We start from the raw sequence: 18,203 nt of genomic DNA, 5'->3' as shown, positions 1-18,203 counted from the left end.
TGAAAGTGCTCGAATAAAAAATACTCCTAAACCAAAAAGGAGTTGTAACCAGTTAAAACTTAATAAAGGACCAAAGGAATTGATGTTAAAATTTAAATGTACAATATAATGATGCGGTGAGGAGTAGTCCAAAAAGATAAAGTCCTAAAGGAATTTGACCCAAAATCAACTTTGTAGGCTTGTCATATGTGTAGTTCGAACCGGAAAAGAATTTCAGTTTTAGGTGACTTACAATTATATCCTCAAATTATACAAATATTTAAGGTTATAAAAGTCGATCAATATTTTAAGGATATTTTAGTCGTTCAACATTTAGCATAAATTATTCGTGCTTTTATAATAATATAGATAGAGATAGATATAGATAGATTGATTGATGATATTGATATAAAATAGATAGATAGATAGATATAAATAAGGGAAACTTACACAAATGTCCCAAATAAATCTCAACTTACCAACCTCTAGCCATTAGTCATAGACTTACCAAAACTAGCCAACAAAAATTGAAAAACCAAATAATAGGGTTCTTCTCTCAAAGAATCACATGCAAAAATCACCTTCCATATTTTTAAGCGTGATTAGCAACATTAGACACAAGATGGGAAGGAAATTTCATGGACGGGGTAGCAAATAAGGTGATGAAATACAAAAATCTATACAACATTCCAAAAATCTAAACAAAAAAGGAACTTTTTCGATGGGTATAGTTGAAATTCATTGAAAATATATAGATAAGTCAATATACAAAATTTGAGGAAGATTGGAGGTGATTTGGACTGGTTTTGTATCAAAATTCGTAATTAAATCGAGTTCAAAAAAGTCTTCTGCGACACATGTATCAAACATGTATCACGCATGTATCACACACACAGGTATACATGTCATACACAATTGATACAAATATGATACATATGTGATACACAAATGATACACAGTGTGATACACATATCATTTTTTTTTCATGTTCAGCTTTTACTTCGAATTTTCAATTCAAACCACCTCAAAACTTCACCAAATCATCCAAAAACTGAGATTCAAGCTCCTTAAGTTGTGCCCAATCTATTATAATAACACCCACTCAAAACAAAGCAAAAATTTGATATTTTTTGCTACAAATAGCTAATTGGCTAATTTGACTAATATTAGTAATATTTTATCAATTGGCCAATTTTTGTAATGAGCTACTTATAAATGGACATAGCTGGTAATTTCCCTATAAATAAATATAGATTAGACAAATCGGTTTTTTATTAAAAGTACTTTTGAAAAGAACTTGTTTATAAAATGTACTTTTCCATATTTTTTTTTTCAAAATAAGCTGAAGCTTGCCCCAACATGCTGAGCAACAAGCCCGACCCGTTTAACAATTGGTCCGATCATCCTCTTTCCATCCGCATCATCATCTAAGCTCTCTTCCTCTCTCCGATCTCTGCAACGAGAGAAAAGCTCAACTACAATTCTCTGCACTTCTCAAGTAAGTGAATCTTTGTCAAATTGCTGGTTGAAACATGATCTAGAATCCCAGATTTTTCTTCAGAAAACACACACACACATACAGAGCTGTCAGTTGTAAGACTTTTTCTGTAGAATTTATCAAGATCTGATTTAAAGATCAGCCCCCAAAATGTCTTGTTTGGCACTTTCCCTTCAACCCACAAATGGACCTGACATCTTACTCCAAACCCGTGAATGGTTCCCTCCTTCTCGTGCCCTAATGGCCCTTTCCGCTTTTCGCCAAACCCGCCTTGCCTTTTCCAAACAAGCCCAACCACCCACCCCCTCTGACTCTTCTTCTGATCCTTCTATGTCCCTTGGTGATGACCCGCTCGCTGCTTCTTCGGGTCAAGTTATTGTTGGTGTCGAATCCAGGTACCGTGTTGTATACCGCCTTGTTAACTCGATTTATGTCCTTGCTATTACCACTGCTGATGATAATAACGACAAAGAAATGGTTGTTAATAATGTGTTTGAGTGTATTAGTATTGTGAATCAAGCTGTTTCTGTGGTGGTTACTGCATGCCGGGGTGTTGATGTCACTCCGGAGAAGTTAGCTAAGAAGTACGCAGAGATATATATGGCTTTGGATATTGTGTTAAGAGGGGTTAGTAATATTAGGCTGGCGGCTATGTTGGCGTCTATGCACGGGGAGAGTATAGCCAAGATGGTGCATTCTGCTATTCATACGGAGAATAAGATCAGGGGAGCTGATAGTTGGGTGAATGTGGAGGCTCATGCGTTGGAACAAGAAGGTGGAGTGGAATCGTTCTCAAAAGTCTTGTTTGAGTTGCCTCAGGAGACGTTGGAGGCGGGTGATGAGGTGGCAGCATCGTTGGCGATTACGGGTGGAGAAAAGGAGGAGGAGAAAATTGAGGAGATTGAGGCGGAGAAAGATCCATTTGCTGCAAGTGATATGATTAATAAGCCGGAGTCTTTGGTAGGTGATTTTAAGAAGGATAAGGATAAGGATAGTTCGGATGTATCGAAAGCATTGGCAGGGCTTGAGGTGACTACCTTGCCACCTGCTGCAGCTACCCAGTCAACCCATATTGGTGTGGAAGGGTTTGAAGGGGATTATGGTGGGATAGAGTTTAGTAATGATGGATCAACTCTGCAGCAGGACTTTGAAGGGATTAATGATGCTTGGGGTGGTGGATTAGATGCTTCAGAGTATGTGGGAACTAAAAAGGTGAAGAAAGATCAGGGTCTTGGTGGGCTTGAGTTACTGGAGACTAGTGAACCACCTAAAGTTGCAGCTGGAGCTGCTACTGATGGTGGTGCTGGGAAAAAACTTGAGGATATTTTGGTGAAGAAAATGAATGGTCCAGAAATGTTCATCACCGAGGAGATCAGTGCGGAGTTCAGAGAATCGTTGCTTGCTAGGGTTGGGTTGATGGGCGTTGTTTTCTTAAGAACAGTGCCCCCAAAGTCTTCTGATGATAAGGAAACTGAGTTTTCCTTCAAGGTTGAAGGCACTGCTGGTGTTAAGAGGTTTGTCATGCAAAACTCTCATGTGAGCAGCCTTGGGAATGGTTTGTTTCATGTGAAGACAGCACCTTCAAATGAGCCTATACCTATTATTAAGTACAGTTTGCTGCCGCGTTTAACTCCATTGCCTTTGAGGATTCGACTTGTTAAGCGTCTTAGTGGGACATTACTTTCTGTAATGCTGCAGTACGTTGCAAATCCTGATCTTCCAGTTCCATTAACCAATGTAACCTTTGTCCTGAAATTGCCAGTAGACCCCACATTATTGAAAGTTACACCCAAAGCTGTATTGAACCGGTCTGAGAGAGAACTGAAATGGCATGTTGATGAGATCCCACTCAAGGGTCATCCTGGTAAGCTGAGGGCGAGGTTCCCTGTAGATATTAATGATGATGATGGTGGGGAAGAGCTAGTGCTTTTTGGTTACGTAAAGTTTTCATCCCAAGGGCCTAGATCTTTGTCTGGCATTTCTCTGCAGCCAGCTATAGAGGGCAAGGCCGATTTTTATGAGGTTGATCACAGGTATTCAAGTGGAGTTTACACGTGCAATTAAGCATCAAAGATTTTTTATTTGTTGGTTTCAAAATTGTGTTTTTTGCTTTCTATCTTCTCGACATGGTATGAGATGTCAAAGTATTTGCAGCTTTCTTTGAATGTACTAGAATGTAATCTAGGTGATCTGTTCTTTTGAGGAATTCTTGTGTTTAAATCTTTTCAGTCGTTCTCTTTATGTAATGGGACAAAACATTTTGATATCTGATGTATGTGGTCCAAATAAAATGTTTTGTTTTCTGGGTCTTAACATCTGTACCTTCTCTTGTTTGTGAGAGAAATTCTGGAACATTTTGTCCTGGGAATCATTATAAGCAATCTGTCAGGTTTGTTGCTTGCTACATATAAATGTAGAATTGTTGTTTCATGGCTGTGGTTATCTTGGACCTTATATGCAAAGGGTGATTCATTAACTGCACTGCCTGAGAACTTTTCGAAGAAATTCTGGTGATTAAACAATCAACTCTATTTGTCATCAGTAGAAGTGTCGTTCGGTTGCAGAAACTTATGTTTACATCATACTTATTTGCATCTTGGCTTATGGAGTTGTTTTTCTTGAAATCAGTAAATATTTTTGAACTATTGTTATTGGCTCCAATGTTGTGTCCTCCCTGTACTAAAATTTCACAGAATGTGGATAGGACTAGGGATACATTGTTGGTTCGAAATTCAGAGTGAATCTGTACAATCTGCAATGTATTTAAATAGTTAAAATAAATCATATTAGCCATTAATGGAACTCCCATTTGTCCACAAAAGAAGAGTCCGGCAAAACCAAGCATTGAACCTGTGGATGTGCATCAATCCCTTGAAAAGGTTCTCCGTCCCTCCTTGTCTACAGGCACTAAAATTGACACCTAGAGACAGTTTTTCCACACCTTTGTACTTCTGCATTTGCAGTAAAAACACCGAAGCCTGGACAAACTCTCTGGCCAAGTTCCCTGGTTCAGTGAATGCCCTTCTACAAGAACACGTTGTTAGGTCGTGTTTGAAGCACAGCTGAGCTTCAAAGAGCATTATCTGCACCGAAGAAAGCATACAGTGATAATATGCGGAAAATGTTGCATGTAGGCCCTGAGTCTTGTTCAGCAGTGTCTAAACTATTAAAAGAAGAGGATACTGAAGCTTGGGGCTTTGAACCATATGGTTTAGATGAAACTGATAGCAAATGCAAGGCTCTTGTTCACAAGGGGATTTTGCTAGTAGCAAATATCAAGTTTCTACTTCCCTACCTTTCAAATTTCAAAGTCGTTCTCTCTTGTCGTAGTGTTGGATGCAGTGGATTAATGATCTCCAAGATATCTAACAAGACTCTTCCAGAGTTGGCAAGGGTGGCTGCTGATGGTTTAGTTATTTTACCTGGTAAATACTATTAACTTTGGTCATTACAATTTTCTTAAATTGTTCAGCTGGTACACTATTTTGGAGCTGGTGATATTAAACTGAGGTAAGGTTACTCTGGCATATTATTTACTATAAGAAGGCAGTTATTGTTGTGATGTTTGACCTTATAATAAAAACCATTTCACATGTGGCTAAAATATTTGATTGCGTTCTTAGGTTATCTTGGTCACCAAAGGTTAAAGTGGCGGAGCTATCAAATTTGGCTGCCTAGTAAGTCAATGATATTTTTTCTATCGCTTAAGTATGTATTGATGATGGTATCTCTCTCTCTCTCTCTGTAGATTTAATATTCATCAACGATAGGTCATATTTGTTTTAAGCCAGAGCTGACGCTTCCATTGCATATGTTATACTCAGACCTAATTACCATGTTCTGTGTCGTGCATCTTGACTTGTACAACTATCACTACAAGAAAGTGATGATACAACGACATTTATTTAGTGACATTTGAAATAAATGTTGGGGAAAAAAATAATTTAATGACATCTATAAAAATGCTGTAAAAACGGTGTTTGACGCAAAATGTCGAAAACATATTACCAACATTTACAACTAATGTTGGATTTTTTAATTGTTAAATCATTCTTATCACTAGAATAGAAAAACTACTGGATGCATAAATTTTATAATCGACAAAAGAGTTTGGAACAAAATAAGAGGTTAAAATAATCTATTTAGGCAAGTTAAATGTTGTTTGTACAACTAGAATAAGTGAGTACTCTTCTAAAAGCAATACAAAACAAAGCATAAGACCAAAAAGTCTAGAAAACTAGAACCATCAAAGGCCACTCTAGTACTCATGTGGGTTGTTTGGAGTGAGAGGAATATTAGAGCTTTTAATGGAGTAGAGAAAGATCTTGTACGCTCGAGGAGTAGCCTCTTTTCCCTTATTTATTTTTGGGTGCACCCCGGAAGTTCTTATTTGTATAGAAGATTGGGTGTCAGTCGTAGAAAACCATGTTCTCTTGTAAGGTTTTCTACTTTTTGGTATATTCCTTGTATACGCGCATCTATTTTGTCCTTTTTAATATTACCTTATCAAAAAAAATGATTAGCCAAGATATTGCCACCAGAAGACACCCAATTCGTAGAAGCACCAAAACCCCTGATTGAATACCAAAACCAAATAGAAGCCTATGATGCATGTATTTCGCAAATCTACTCCATCTTTTCTCAAATCCCATCCGATTTTTGTCAAATTGGGTCGACTCTGGCTCCGTAATGCATTCGTTCTCTACAATTAAGGCTATCAAAGAATATGGAGAGCTTTGGACTAGTTTGGAGATTCGTTTTTTTTTTTTTTTTTTTCTTTAAAGGTTTTAGGGCTTCCCTCCTTTGAATTTCCTAAAGTTGTAGCTTTCTTTACTAATTAAAAATTTCAAACTACTGATAATTCTTAGTATTTTATCAAGCTTGGACTGTGCGTAAGGCGAGTGATACTATTCCCCTAATTTAGATCCTTACTGATTTAAGAGATTTGGAACCAATAACATTATAGATACGTAGAGATTATTAGTAAGATTTGGCGTTGGCTCTTGATTTATTCTTAAAGTACCTCTTATACTATGTTTGCACATTATGTAATTTCACGTGAATCTCTGTACATTCCAGTGTTATCAAAGGTGAAAAGCGTAAAAAAGCTCTAAGGTCTATTAGGGCTTTAAGCGCAAAGCACAAATAAAGCGCGGGCTTTAATGAAGAAAGGCGCAAATGGAGAAAAACTACAAATATGTATGTGTAGCCCAAGACTGATATCAATAAGCATGAATACCAAATATAAGGACAAAGAAATAGAAGAAAATTTTCGATAAAGTAAAATATCAATTGCATAGTGTCGCTTCTTCAGGATTACGTTTATTGGCAAGAAAAAGTATGTCTTAGAGCCTTGATGCAACACTGAAGTGCGAGGCTCAACATGTTTTGAGCCTAGCTTTAGGGCTTAAGCGCGCCTTTGATAATACTGGTACATTCTATCTATCAGTCGATAGTTCGCCATTTATTTGCAGTTTGAAGAATACATGAAATGGAGGCAACACTACTGGAATAACGTTGATATAGGGTTCACGAATCTTTGTGAGGCTTTTGCAGGCTCGTATCTACTTTCTATTTCGTTTAATAACGAGTAGATAAGCCAAGAAATAGCTCATCTACGTGCAAATTTGAAGAAAATATTCCTGAAGCAAGTAACTCATCTAGCTAGTATTATTAATCATTCTTAATTAGCACTCTAAATTGCTGCAATGCTTTTACTACTTTTTTCAACATGTTCTTTAAAAAAATTTAAGATCATCAGTGACTGAGATTGCAAATACCACTTCACTAGGTAGAGGTAAGGTCTGCGTACACACTACCCTCCCCAAACCTCCAGGGGCGAATATACATGGTCATAAGAGTGGTCAATTGACCACCCTTCGTTGAAAAATTACACCGTGTAGATAAGTAAAATATTACGTTTTAGAGGTATATAACACATATTGAACACCCTTTTGTGGGAATTTTTTTTTTACTTCTTTCAAATTTGAATACCCTTGGGGAAATTTCTAGCTTCGCCACTGCAGACCCCACATGTGAGAATATGATGGGTAGCTAGTTTAAACTAATTTTTTCATTAAATTAAAATATGGAGAGCTAATTCTTTGTTATGTAGGAGTCAGAAAAGTATTTTTGTGTTCTAAAAGTATTTTCGAGGTTTCCTGTTTCCTAGTTAATTAAGCTCTTTATATTTGTTTGCATTCTAAAATAGATCTAATTTAAGTTAAATCAAATATTTATTTGATATTAGTTCCGTAAAATTTGGATTTACTCGAAATACTACTCCGTCGTTGTTAGATTATTTTATTTTTTGGGTGTCTAGTAGTTTGATATTGCTTAGCCACCATAAATGTTACTCCCTCCGTTTCATATAGATGAGGTAGTTTGACTCGGCACGGAGTTTAAGAAAAAAGAAGAAGACTTTTGAGTGGTCTTAAAAGCTTAAGGAGTAAAAGGTTTGTGGGGCCATGACATTTGTGTGACTACAAAAGCTTCTCATTAAAGGTAAATGGGTAAAATGAAGATTTTAAAGTTAAATTATTTCTATATTTAGAAATGTGTCATTTGTTTTGGAACAGACTAAAAAGGAAAGTACCTCATCTAATATGAAACGGAGGGAGTAAAAAATTTTGGTTCGCGAGAGTAACTTTAGAAAAAGAAATTGAATCTGGATATATTTTTTTAATCATTATTATGGACAATATCTCTTTATTCATTAGTAAAGTATGATCTAAATATGCATATGCTGTGATTTATCCTTTGTAATTTCTGAATATTATGCCTATGTATATTTATTTTATCAATGTTTTTAGTTGATGTCTCGTTTCGTTGTTACTTGCCATTGGTATTTCCGTAGTTTGCTAGCAGTACTTCGTTCATATTGTCGTCTGCTGCTCGGAATTAGTTTTCTAAATATATTATCTTGCTACTACTTGTTATCAGTACCCCTTTCATATTATCTATTGCTATCTTCGATTTAATTTTCTAATTATTGTCTTGCTATTACTTGCTACCAAGGCTTCTCTCACCTTCTTTAGCCGAGGGTCTATCGGAAACAGTCTCTCTGCCCTTCCAGGGTAGGGGTAAGGCTGCGTACATCCTACCCTCCCCAGACCCCACTTGTGGGACCACACTGGGTTGTTGTTGTTGTAATGTTTTTAGTTGATGATGAGTGGCACTTTTGTATCAACCCCCCCCCTCTCTTTATATATATATATATATATATATATATATATATATATATATATATATTAATGAATAAGAATAGGATAAACTTATTAAAATGATTCGTTATATGAGAATGGAGCCAAAGATTTTCTTCATTTTGCTTCATTTTGGGGATGTGCCATGGTGTATGTTATTCGCTGATGACATAGTTCTAATTGATGAGACGCGAGACAGTGTTAACGAGAGGTTGGAGGCAGGCCCTTTGAGTCTAAGGGTTTCAAGTTGAGCAGGACTAAGACAGAGTACCTGGAGTGTAAGTTTAACGCTGAGTCAAGGGAAGTATGCAAGGACATGAGGCTTGGATCACAGGTTATCTCCAAGAGAGGTAGTTTCAAGTAACTTGTGTTGGTTATCCAGGGGGACGGAGAGATCGACGAGGACGTTACTCACTGTATAGGGGGAGACTGGATGAATGGAGGCTAGCATCTGGAGTCTTGTGTGACAAAAAAGTGCCACCGATACTCAAAGGTAAGTTTTATGAAACTGTGTTTAGACCAGAAGATGAAGGTAGCAGAGATGAGGATGTTGAGGTGGATATGCGGACACACTAGAACGGATAAGATTAGGAATGAGGATATTCGGGAGAAGGTGGGCGTGGTCCCTGTGGATGACAAGATGCGGGAAGCGAGGCTCAGATGGTTCGACACGTGCGGAGGAGAAACCTTGATGCTCCAGTGAGGAGGTGTGAGCGGTTGGTTTGGTGGGTACGAGAAAGGTAGAGGGCGCCGTAAGAAGTATTGGGAAGAGGTGATTAAGCAGGACATGACACGACTACAGATTTTCGAGGACATGGCCTTGATAGGAAGGTCTGAAGGTCAAGCATTAGGGTTGTAGGCTAGGGGGTAGTTGAGCTTTTTCTACTTCATACCGGGGGTGAGGCGGGTTTGATAGGGTTGATCTTAGACGGTTAGTGGTTAATGTTGAGTCCACACTATCCTTTCTGTTTATCATAGCCCTGGGCGTTAATTACTGGTTATTGTTATTGCATGTCATCTATTTTATGGTTTTTATGCGTCTATTACTATTTCTATGGTTTCTGCTGACGTTACTGATGAATTGTCTCTTCTTGTTTTATTTCCGTCTTCCTGAGCCGAGGGTCTATCGGAAACAGCCTTTCTGCCCCATCGGGGTAGGGCAAGGTCTGCGTACGCACTACCCTCCCCAGACCCCACTTTGTGGGATTTTACCGGGTTATTTTATTGTTGTAGATAGGCTTGATGCATCAAAATTCTTGTGTCCATGCCGAAAGTGTCGTAATATGAAATTTGTTCCAAAAGATTTGATTATTGAACACCTTATGGTTGATGAATTTCTAACTAGTTACAATACTTGGATTTTTCATGGCGATATATCATCTTCAGCAATGTCCTTTAATTAATTGGATAGGGGAGATGAAATATAAGACTTGTTACATGATATTTTTTGAGTTCCTCCTACAAGAGACTTTGTTGATATGGACTTTCTTGATATGGACAGTACTGATAGTAGATTTGGTTGGTCAAATCAACATAGAAGGAGGTTTGATAAGAAGACCGAAGAATTTTTTAACTTAATGAAAGAAGCTAAGCGTGATTTATTATTGAGAACCAAATATTCGTTACTTTCTTTCCTTGCTCGTTTATTACGTTTAAAGTGTCTCAATGGGTAGAACAACAATTTATTTTCCATGCTGCTAGAGTTGCTAAAAGATTTCTAAAGGTGAAACATTGTCCAAGTCCTTTAATGTTGCAAAGAATTTAAAAAAAAATTAGAGCTCAAATACAAACAGATACATGCGTGTCGACATTACGGTATGGTCTATTGGAATGAGACAAAAGATAGAAGAGATTATAAGTTCTGCAAAGCTCCAAGATATAAACAATCTGTAGGTGCATCAATTAGTTATAGCTCGGAAACCTCAAATAATTCCCACAAAGGTGTTTAGATGTTTTTTATTGATACCATGACTTCAAAGGTTATTCATGTCATGTAAAACATCTACTCAAATGAGATAGCATGCTGAAGGTCACGTTAGAGACATAGCAATGCGAAATCTTGTTGATAATATTGCTTAGAGACAATTTGATAGATTGCATCTAGATTTTGCTCGAGATCCTTAGGATGTTAGACTTGGATTATCTTCATATGACTTTAAGTCCGTCTATGTCTATCTCACATAGCTTATGGCCAGTTGTCTTGGTTCCGTGTAATTTGCCATCATGGTTGTGCATGAAATAACCATATATATTATACAGATACACTTTTGGATACTAAGTAAATTGAAGCATGTGTCTGATTCTTAGTTGTTTTTCCCTCTGAAGCAGAGTTTGGCGACTATGTTTTAACAATATTTCTTATATAGGAAATTTTAGTTCTTTATCTTGGTTTTCTGCTTTGAACTTCTTAGCGACTTGACTTACTATCATACGGAGATTGACAGCTGTCTAAATAGGCAGTTGAAGAAAGTTCTGATGTAGTAAAATGATTTTGGTAGTGACGGTGCTTATCCCCATTCTTTTTATGCCGAGGTAGATCATTTTTCAGAGCGATACCAAATGCCAGTAAGGTTGCTAAGCTAGAGAAGTCATAGAGCTCTTTGTTTTTCTTAATATCATGTATTAATGGATATCACTCCAGTTCAGATATGAAAAAGAAAAAGAAACAAGTCTTCATATTGACATAGCTGTCTCTGTTAGATGTAAAATGGTTCTTTTATACATTGTTACTTGTAGATTGACTCGGATAGAGGACATCATTGAAAAGGTGCAGCAGTAGAGCATTCCCTTAAGCTAGCAGACAGACAGAAGAATGTACCTGAACGTCACTAGGCTTCCTCTCTTTGACCCGTCTCCACTTGTCCTTTTTTTTGTCATCCTTTTTTGCGGATATATTTATATGATAGGGATTGAGGCGTAGTATTTTTTTTTTGTTGCTGTTATGGATATTTATAGGTATTGATATCATTGTCTGTGCCGGACACTGTACCAAGTCAGGGCGCGTAATACTGTGAAGAACTTTTGCTAGTCTGTCCATCAGGAAAAGGTAATACCAACTGAGCTCATCCACAAAATTATACTTGTATAAGAGGCAAGCGTGCATTCTACTTTGATGATTCTTGGTTCATCTATGTCATACTATAACATCTCTATTTTTGTCGTATGCTTAAGCCAACTTAGGACACATGTCTACCTTTTCTGTAGTTTTTGTTCTACATACATCTCTATAGTTGTGAAGGCAATGACAAAAAGTTTTGTTGATCTCTGCACCTTCCAATAAGAAATCTCACTGTAAAATGCTTTTCCATGAAGCAATGGAAAGCTGTTTTATTCATCGAAACCTAGTGTGAGTTGGTAGGTTCGTCAACAAGGATTTGGTGATGTGTCTCCTTTTTTTTTCTTTTTTTTTGTTCATAAGTCCCAGATCTTTGGTTTAGTAGTAAAAGCGTAACATGTGATGTGTAGGTTACTTGCACGCCACGAACCTGCTATAGACAAAACCTTGTTATTTAATTGGATGATAAGGGTAGATGAGTGGGCTCATTATCCATCGAGTTTCGAACCGTGAACTAATGGAACTTGGGGATTCTCGATTATTTAAAAGTCAATCTTTTTTCTAAATGTAAAAGTTGCTTCAATCAATTTATTCTCAGCTTTCTCTTGGGTTGGCTTTCATGCATCCTGCATATTAATGTTAAGTCTGTTTGCCTGATTCTTGGTTTTTCACTGAAGCGTAGTTTGGGGACTATGTTTCTTACCATATTTTCTGCATAGCTTATTTTAGTACTTTATTTTCTTTTTCTGCTGTCAACTTCTTAGTGACTTGACTTACCATCATGTGGAGATGGAGGGCTGTCTAAATAGGCAGTTTGATGAAGGTTCAGATGTAGCATGGAAATGGATACTCCAGTAGTAAAACAATTGTAGTAATGACTGCATAATATTTACTCTGGAGTCTACATTTTTGGTGATACGCATGCTCGCTAAGCTAGAGAAGTCATAGAGCTCTGAGTTTGTCTTAATATCCTGTAATGGATGTAAGTCCAGTGATTGCTATATCTCTTCAAATTGCAAAAAGAAAAAGAAAGAATTCTTCAGTAGACATATATGCTGTCTGTGTTAGGTGTTGATCGGCTCTTTTATACATCGTATACTTGTGCACTTGTGGCGTGAGCGGCTATCACGGAGGACATTATTGAAAAAGTTGAGCAGCTGAGCATCTCCTGAAGTTAGAAGACAGACGAAAAAATGCACCCCCCAAACATTTTTCCAAACATGTGTAATTATGATTGCAATTTGGATTCTCTACGACATATCAAACTGGAAAGCTTATTTTAGGGAGATTGATTTAGCTTATAATGATAACATCAATTATTTGCTTTAGAGTAGGGAAATAAAGAAGGATTTAAGTTATATAAATTCACCGCGTGATATTTTTCATGCAACCAATCTAATTTAACCGATTATAGCAAATTATTAAGAAAGAATTACAAGAAAATACACATGACTTCACACCATAACAAAAAATGGCCCATATTTTTAAGTTTTACCCCACCTAGCCCACGTTATACATATTTTGAAAACTGAAATGGTATTTTAAATTCTTAAGCATTATGACCTTTTCATATCTATGTAGTGGTTACATATCCTCTCCAGGAAGAGGTCTTCTAAAAGCTTCTTCTTTGCTGCTCGTGTTTTTCAATTACAATTGCTTAAAATTAGAGTGTCAATTGTTATTACTCCCTTCGTCCTATTTTTATTGATTTTAGTTGGAAATATTGTGCTTTTGAAAACACTAGCAAATTCAAAATTTGTGTTCTTACAACCATTTCTTCTAAAAGTTATGGAGTTAAATCTATGTTCTCACAACCATTGCTTTCACTATCTCTTCTTCTAACATCTTCTACATATGTTTCAAAGGACCGTGTATTTTCTGCTTGTTCTCTTGTGTCACCTGCTTGCAATGTAAGAAAATTGAAGAGTAGAAGTCCACCATTGGAGACCATTCAAAGCTTTGTTTTTGAAAATGGTTTTTTTGAATTTGTTAGTTGTTTGGATTGAGTGTTGTTCCAATTGATTGAAAATATCAATAGGAGTTCAAAATTTAAATTTGAAGTGATTTGGATTAGATTTGAGCAAGATTTGAGTTAAATTTTAGAAAAGACGCAAGGAAAAAGACGAAGTCAGTTTTTTGTATAATTATGTATAATCTTGTATAATAGTGTATATTAGTGTAGAAACACAGCTTATACACTATTATACACTTTTATACACCTTTATACAAGCGTCTGTAGACGAACTTTTTCCACGATTTTCAGTTGCAATTCTTGTTCAAAACCAGTCCAAATCTCCATTAAATGACTTCAAATTTTATATACAACCTCCTTATACTATTTCTAACAAGTCTAAATAACACCCACTCCAAATTTCTCACAAAATTAAATTCGGAATTTAAACCCACATATTTGAGCTTGTTAAAAATCTAATTTTCACCACCCAAATGAATTTGATTTGTTGAATTAATATTTGAGTCACAGTTAGTTACTGATTCGAAAATAAATTTAAAAGCTTGAGGAATCTTTTTTAAAAATTAAATAGTAATTTTGAGAATCTATTGGAGTTGGATGTTGAATCTTAGTTTATTATTTTTGGGCTAGTTGATTATAAATTAAAATATGGGCTATAAAATTGAAAAGTAGGGAGCCCAGTTGTTCTAATGTGAAATTGTCCCAATTATTAAAGGAAACTTACATAAATGTCCCAAATAAGTTTCAACTTATCAACTTTTAGCCATTAATCATAGACTTATCAAAACTAGTCAAGCATATATAAAAATTAAAAATTTAAATAAATAAGATTCTTTCTCTCCAAGAATCACACGCAAAGATCTCCTTTCATATTTTGGATGAGGTAGCAAACAAAGTGATTAAATACAAAAAAAATATTATATACAAGATTCAGAAAATCTAAGTAAAAAAAAGGACCCTTTTCAATGGGTATGGTTGTAATTCATTGAAAACATATATATGAGGCAATATACAAATTTTGAGGAAGAATGGAGGTGATCTGGACTGATTTGGTATCAAAATTCATTGTTAAAACCGAGTTTACAAAATTCTTTTGCAACACATATATCACGCACACTGGTATACAAGATATACATTAGATACAAATATGATACGTATGTGATACACATAATTTTTGTTCATGTTTCATCTTCTACTTCGAACTTTCAATTCAAATCACCTCAAAACTATGACAAATCATCTGAAAATTCAAACTCTTTAAAATGTAGCCAGTCTATTCTAATAACACCTACTCAAAAAAGTAAAAATTTGACCCTTTTTTTTTTACTACAAATAGCTAATTGGCTAATATTGATAACATTTGGCTAATATAAGTAATATTTAATGAATTGGCCAATTTTTGTAATATAGAAGGACATAGCTGATGGTTTCCCAATTATTAATCTATTATTTAGGTTAACAAAATGACTTGCTATCAAGAGTTACATATTATCGTAGGTTAACTTAAATTAACTAGATAGTGTACAAAATTATTACAGGATAAGAGAACTTAACTCCAATATAGAACTAATGACCCGACATTTGTTGTAGACTGTGTAGTAAGAGATTTATATGTCAGTAAAAAATATAGAATATCTGGTGCTAGAGAAATTAATAATTTTATATATTATTTTTGGATTAATAGCCGTGGAAACAACCTCTTGTAGAAATGCAAGATAAGGCTGTATACGATAGACCCTTGTAGTCCGGCCTTTTTCGAACCCCGCGCATAGCGCAAGCTTAGTGCACCAGGCTGCCCAGTAAACCATCCACCACTGATTAGCAAAATCCCTTATCCTATCTCATCATCATGGTCACAAAATAACCACTTCTAACTGTACACAGAAAGGAAGACAAGTAGCCATGTCTTCCTTAGCAACCAGACAACTTTTCCACATAACAAGTAGTAATTCCCAAGAGCAAATTTGTCCTTTCAGGTCTAGTCCTGTGTTCCTAACCAACAAGACCAACAACAGTAATAGATTCTTTAACATCAGTGACTTTCCGGATTACAAGAATTTGACTGTTGTGGTAAAGGCAGCTGCTGGGGATGGAAGAATTTCACCTACGAATCAAGATGATGAAGATGGGGTGTCCTTAGAAACCATGAAATTGCCTCTGTATGTTGATCTTGCCAGATTTGAAACTCCACTTTTTCAGGTATTTTTTATTGTGATTTTGTTTCTAGATAATTGTTTTCCACCAAAATTGTTTAAATTTCTCTAGGACGGGTCCTAGCTAGCTTGCCTCCACCTCTAGCGGCCTAACCTACACCTCTAATGGCATGACCTCCACCTTTAGATGCCTGACCCCTACCTTTAGCTGGCTGAGCGGGCGGTGAAGCACCCGGTGCCGGGACCATGGCACGAGAACCCTGATGCTGTGAGCTACCGATGTCCGAGGGCAAAATCTAGCAATGTGCCTAGGATCACCACAAGTATAACAGGACCTCGCCTGCTATGACTGATGACCCTGAAACTGACCCTACTGACCTGAGTAACCACCCTGAAAACTCTAGAGCGGAGGTGCACTAATAGGAGCTGGTGGTGCATTGTAGACTAGCTGGTCGGAATGAGACATATAAGGACCGCGACCACCTGAAGCACTATGGGATGCCTTGAGCGCTGAATGAAATGGCCTGTGTTACATCCCGTACTTTAACGTTAGGATTCGTCAAAGTAATAATATATGAGTTGGAAGGGATTAAGGTTATACATGAAGATAAGAATATAAGATCGTGTAAGTTTGAAGAATTTCGGAACTACTATATATTGGCTTGATATGTATTTTCATTGAAGCAAACTATTTTCAGTAAAAGTTGATAAATACGATTTTATATGGTTGTGATAAGTTTTTAAATTAAGTACATGACATGTGGAAGTTTATAAATGAGATTTTATTTATTTTAAGAGTAGATAGTATTTTATCATAAGAAAAGTTATCATTTTTCCATTTTGAGAATTTATAATACAAAAAGAATTTTTTTATTGTAAAGATATAAATTATTTTCTCACAAGGAAAGAAGGTTATCCTTTTTACCATTTTAAGAATTAAGCGTACGAAAATTTGTACTCTTTATATGAGATTAGAAAAATTAGAAGTTGAGAAAATATAGGTATTTTTACATCAGTGACTTTCCAGGTTAAAATACCTATCTAAGTGGTGCTGTCAGACTGATCCTTAAAATGGTTAAGGCAGTGAAAGATACGGTGAGGTCGACCAAAAGTGATTGATTTATCGCCACAGGTATGTTAAGGCTATCCTTTCTTTCTTTTGGCATGATCCAAGTATCGATACGTAAACGTAATATTATTCCATAAGTGTTTCTACTCTTAGCAGTTAAGGATGTCTATGTTATTCATTCCCGTAAAGTGATATTCAAGCATGTCTAAGTACATATCCAGTTCTCTATTGAGGTATTTGATAAAGATGTTAATGTTCATAATATGCATTTACCACCGAGCTACGGCCGGTCGGGCAGTTATACATTTACCACCGTGCTACGGTCGATCGGGCAGTTACCACCGATTGGGCAGTTATGTATCATTATTTACCACCGGTTGGGCAGTCATGCATTTACCACCGTGCGATGGCCAGTCGGGCAGTTACCACTGGTTGGGCAGTTATGCATCATTATTTACCACCGGTTGGGCAGTCATGCATTTACCACCGTGTGATGGCCGGTCGGGTAGTTACCACTGATCAGTTGGGCAGTCATACATCATACGATATGAATAATAGTCTCAAAGCGAATCATTATATATGCAAGTATGAATATACGGTGGCGCTTCAGAGATGCAGGTTGATTCTTATATGTCTTTAATTAATGTTGACTTATTGTTATATTTCAGTTCTGCCTTACATACTCAGTACATTATTCGTACTGACATCCTTTTGTTGGGGACGCTGCATTCATGCCTGCAGGTATAACTAATCAGTTTGACGAGCCCTCATCGTAGACGAGATTGGCATTCAGTGAAGGATCGGTAAGACTCCATCTCATTCGGAGTGCAGCCGAGTCTATGAGTCATCATGTCAGAGTTTTGCTACAGACTTATGGGTAGGCTAGTACCCTGTCCCATGTGATGTCAAGCTATCTTAGAGGCTTTGTAGACAGAGGTTCATTTTGTACAGTATGTCAGAGGCCTTGACGGCCCATATGTATTCATGATTTAAGAAAAATAGTTCAGTGATACAGTGTTGCCCACATATAGTTATACATTACAAGTTGTGGCCATGTTGGCCCATGATAGTTACAAAAGGAATGAATGAGTTACAGAGTGGTTCGCTCGGGCCAGTACGGCACCGAGTGCCAGCCACGCCTCCCCAGGTTTGGGGCGTGAAAGCCCGGGAGGATGGCCTCTACCAAAGGTACCCCTGCCTCCAGATGAGGCACCACTGAAACCACCGGAATGACGAGGCCTCTTATCTGACCCCTGCCCTCTCTCCTGTGAAAGA

At 36.7% G+C, this 18,203-nt stretch overlaps 3 protein-coding genes across 4 annotated transcripts; all 3 read left to right on the top strand.

Annotated features, from left to right (window-relative positions):
• LOC109234215 lies at window positions 1,312-3,851 on the top strand. Its single transcript, XM_019400100.1, has one exon. It carries the CDS (start codon window positions 1,628-1,630, stop codon window positions 3,539-3,541), a length of 1,914 nt encoding a protein of 637 aa, XP_019255645.1. The 5' UTR covers window positions 1,312-1,627; the 3' UTR covers window positions 3,542-3,851.
• LOC109234216 (uncharacterized protein At3g49720-like) lies at window positions 4,225-13,081 on the top strand. Its single transcript, XM_019400101.1, has 4 exons — window positions 4,225-4,902; window positions 5,101-5,154; window positions 11,635-11,725; window positions 12,499-13,081. The coding sequence occupies exons 1-3, from the start codon at window positions 4,590-4,592 to the stop codon at window positions 11,691-11,693; spliced, it is 426 nt and encodes a 141-aa protein (XP_019255646.1). The 5' UTR covers window positions 4,225-4,589; the 3' UTR covers window positions 11,694-11,725; window positions 12,499-13,081.
• On the top strand, window positions 15,534-17,709 carry LOC109234994. 2 transcript variants are annotated; one of them, XM_019401020.1, is made up of 2 exons: window positions 15,534-15,905; window positions 17,670-17,709. In XM_019401020.1, exons 1-2 carry the CDS (start codon window positions 15,609-15,611, stop codon window positions 17,673-17,675), a joined length of 303 nt encoding a protein of 100 aa, XP_019256565.1. In that variant the 5' UTR covers window positions 15,534-15,608; the 3' UTR covers window positions 17,676-17,709. The 2 variants fall into 2 exon arrangements, with proteins under 2 accessions (XP_019256565.1, XP_019256564.1); XM_019401019.1 differs by lacking the exon at window positions 17,670-17,709 and adding an exon at window positions 16,887-17,060.

The sequence above is a fragment of the Nicotiana attenuata genome, chromosome 11, assembly GCF_001879085.1.
Source record: "Nicotiana attenuata strain UT chromosome 11, NIATTr2, whole genome shotgun sequence".
NCBI classification, from domain to species: Eukaryota; Viridiplantae; Streptophyta; class Magnoliopsida; order Solanales; family Solanaceae; genus Nicotiana; species Nicotiana attenuata.
The sequence above is the reverse complement of the archived record's forward strand: the minus strand, read 5'-3'. Positions and strand labels throughout refer to the sequence as shown.

Excerpts from the sequence above, each read along its gene's own strand:
- LOC109234215 (XM_019400100.1), top strand. The coding sequence starts at position 1,628 with ATGTCTTGTTTGGCACTTTCCCTTCAACCCACAAATGGACCTGACATC.
- LOC109234216 (XM_019400101.1), top strand. The coding sequence starts at position 4,590 with ATGCGGAAAATGTTGCATGTAGGCCCTGAGTCTTGTTCAGCAGTGTCT. Across the intron at positions 4,903-5,100 it reads TGGTTTAGTTATTTTACCTG|GTTATCTTGGTCACCAAAGG; the intron begins GTAAATACTATT and ends TTGCGTTCTTAG. Across the intron at positions 5,155-11,634 it reads CTATCAAATTTGGCTGCCTA|GTATTGATATCATTGTCTGT; the intron begins GTAAGTCAATGA and ends GGATATTTATAG.
- LOC109234994 (XM_019401019.1), top strand. The coding sequence starts at position 15,609 with ATGTCTTCCTTAGCAACCAGACAACTTTTCCACATAACAAGTAGTAAT.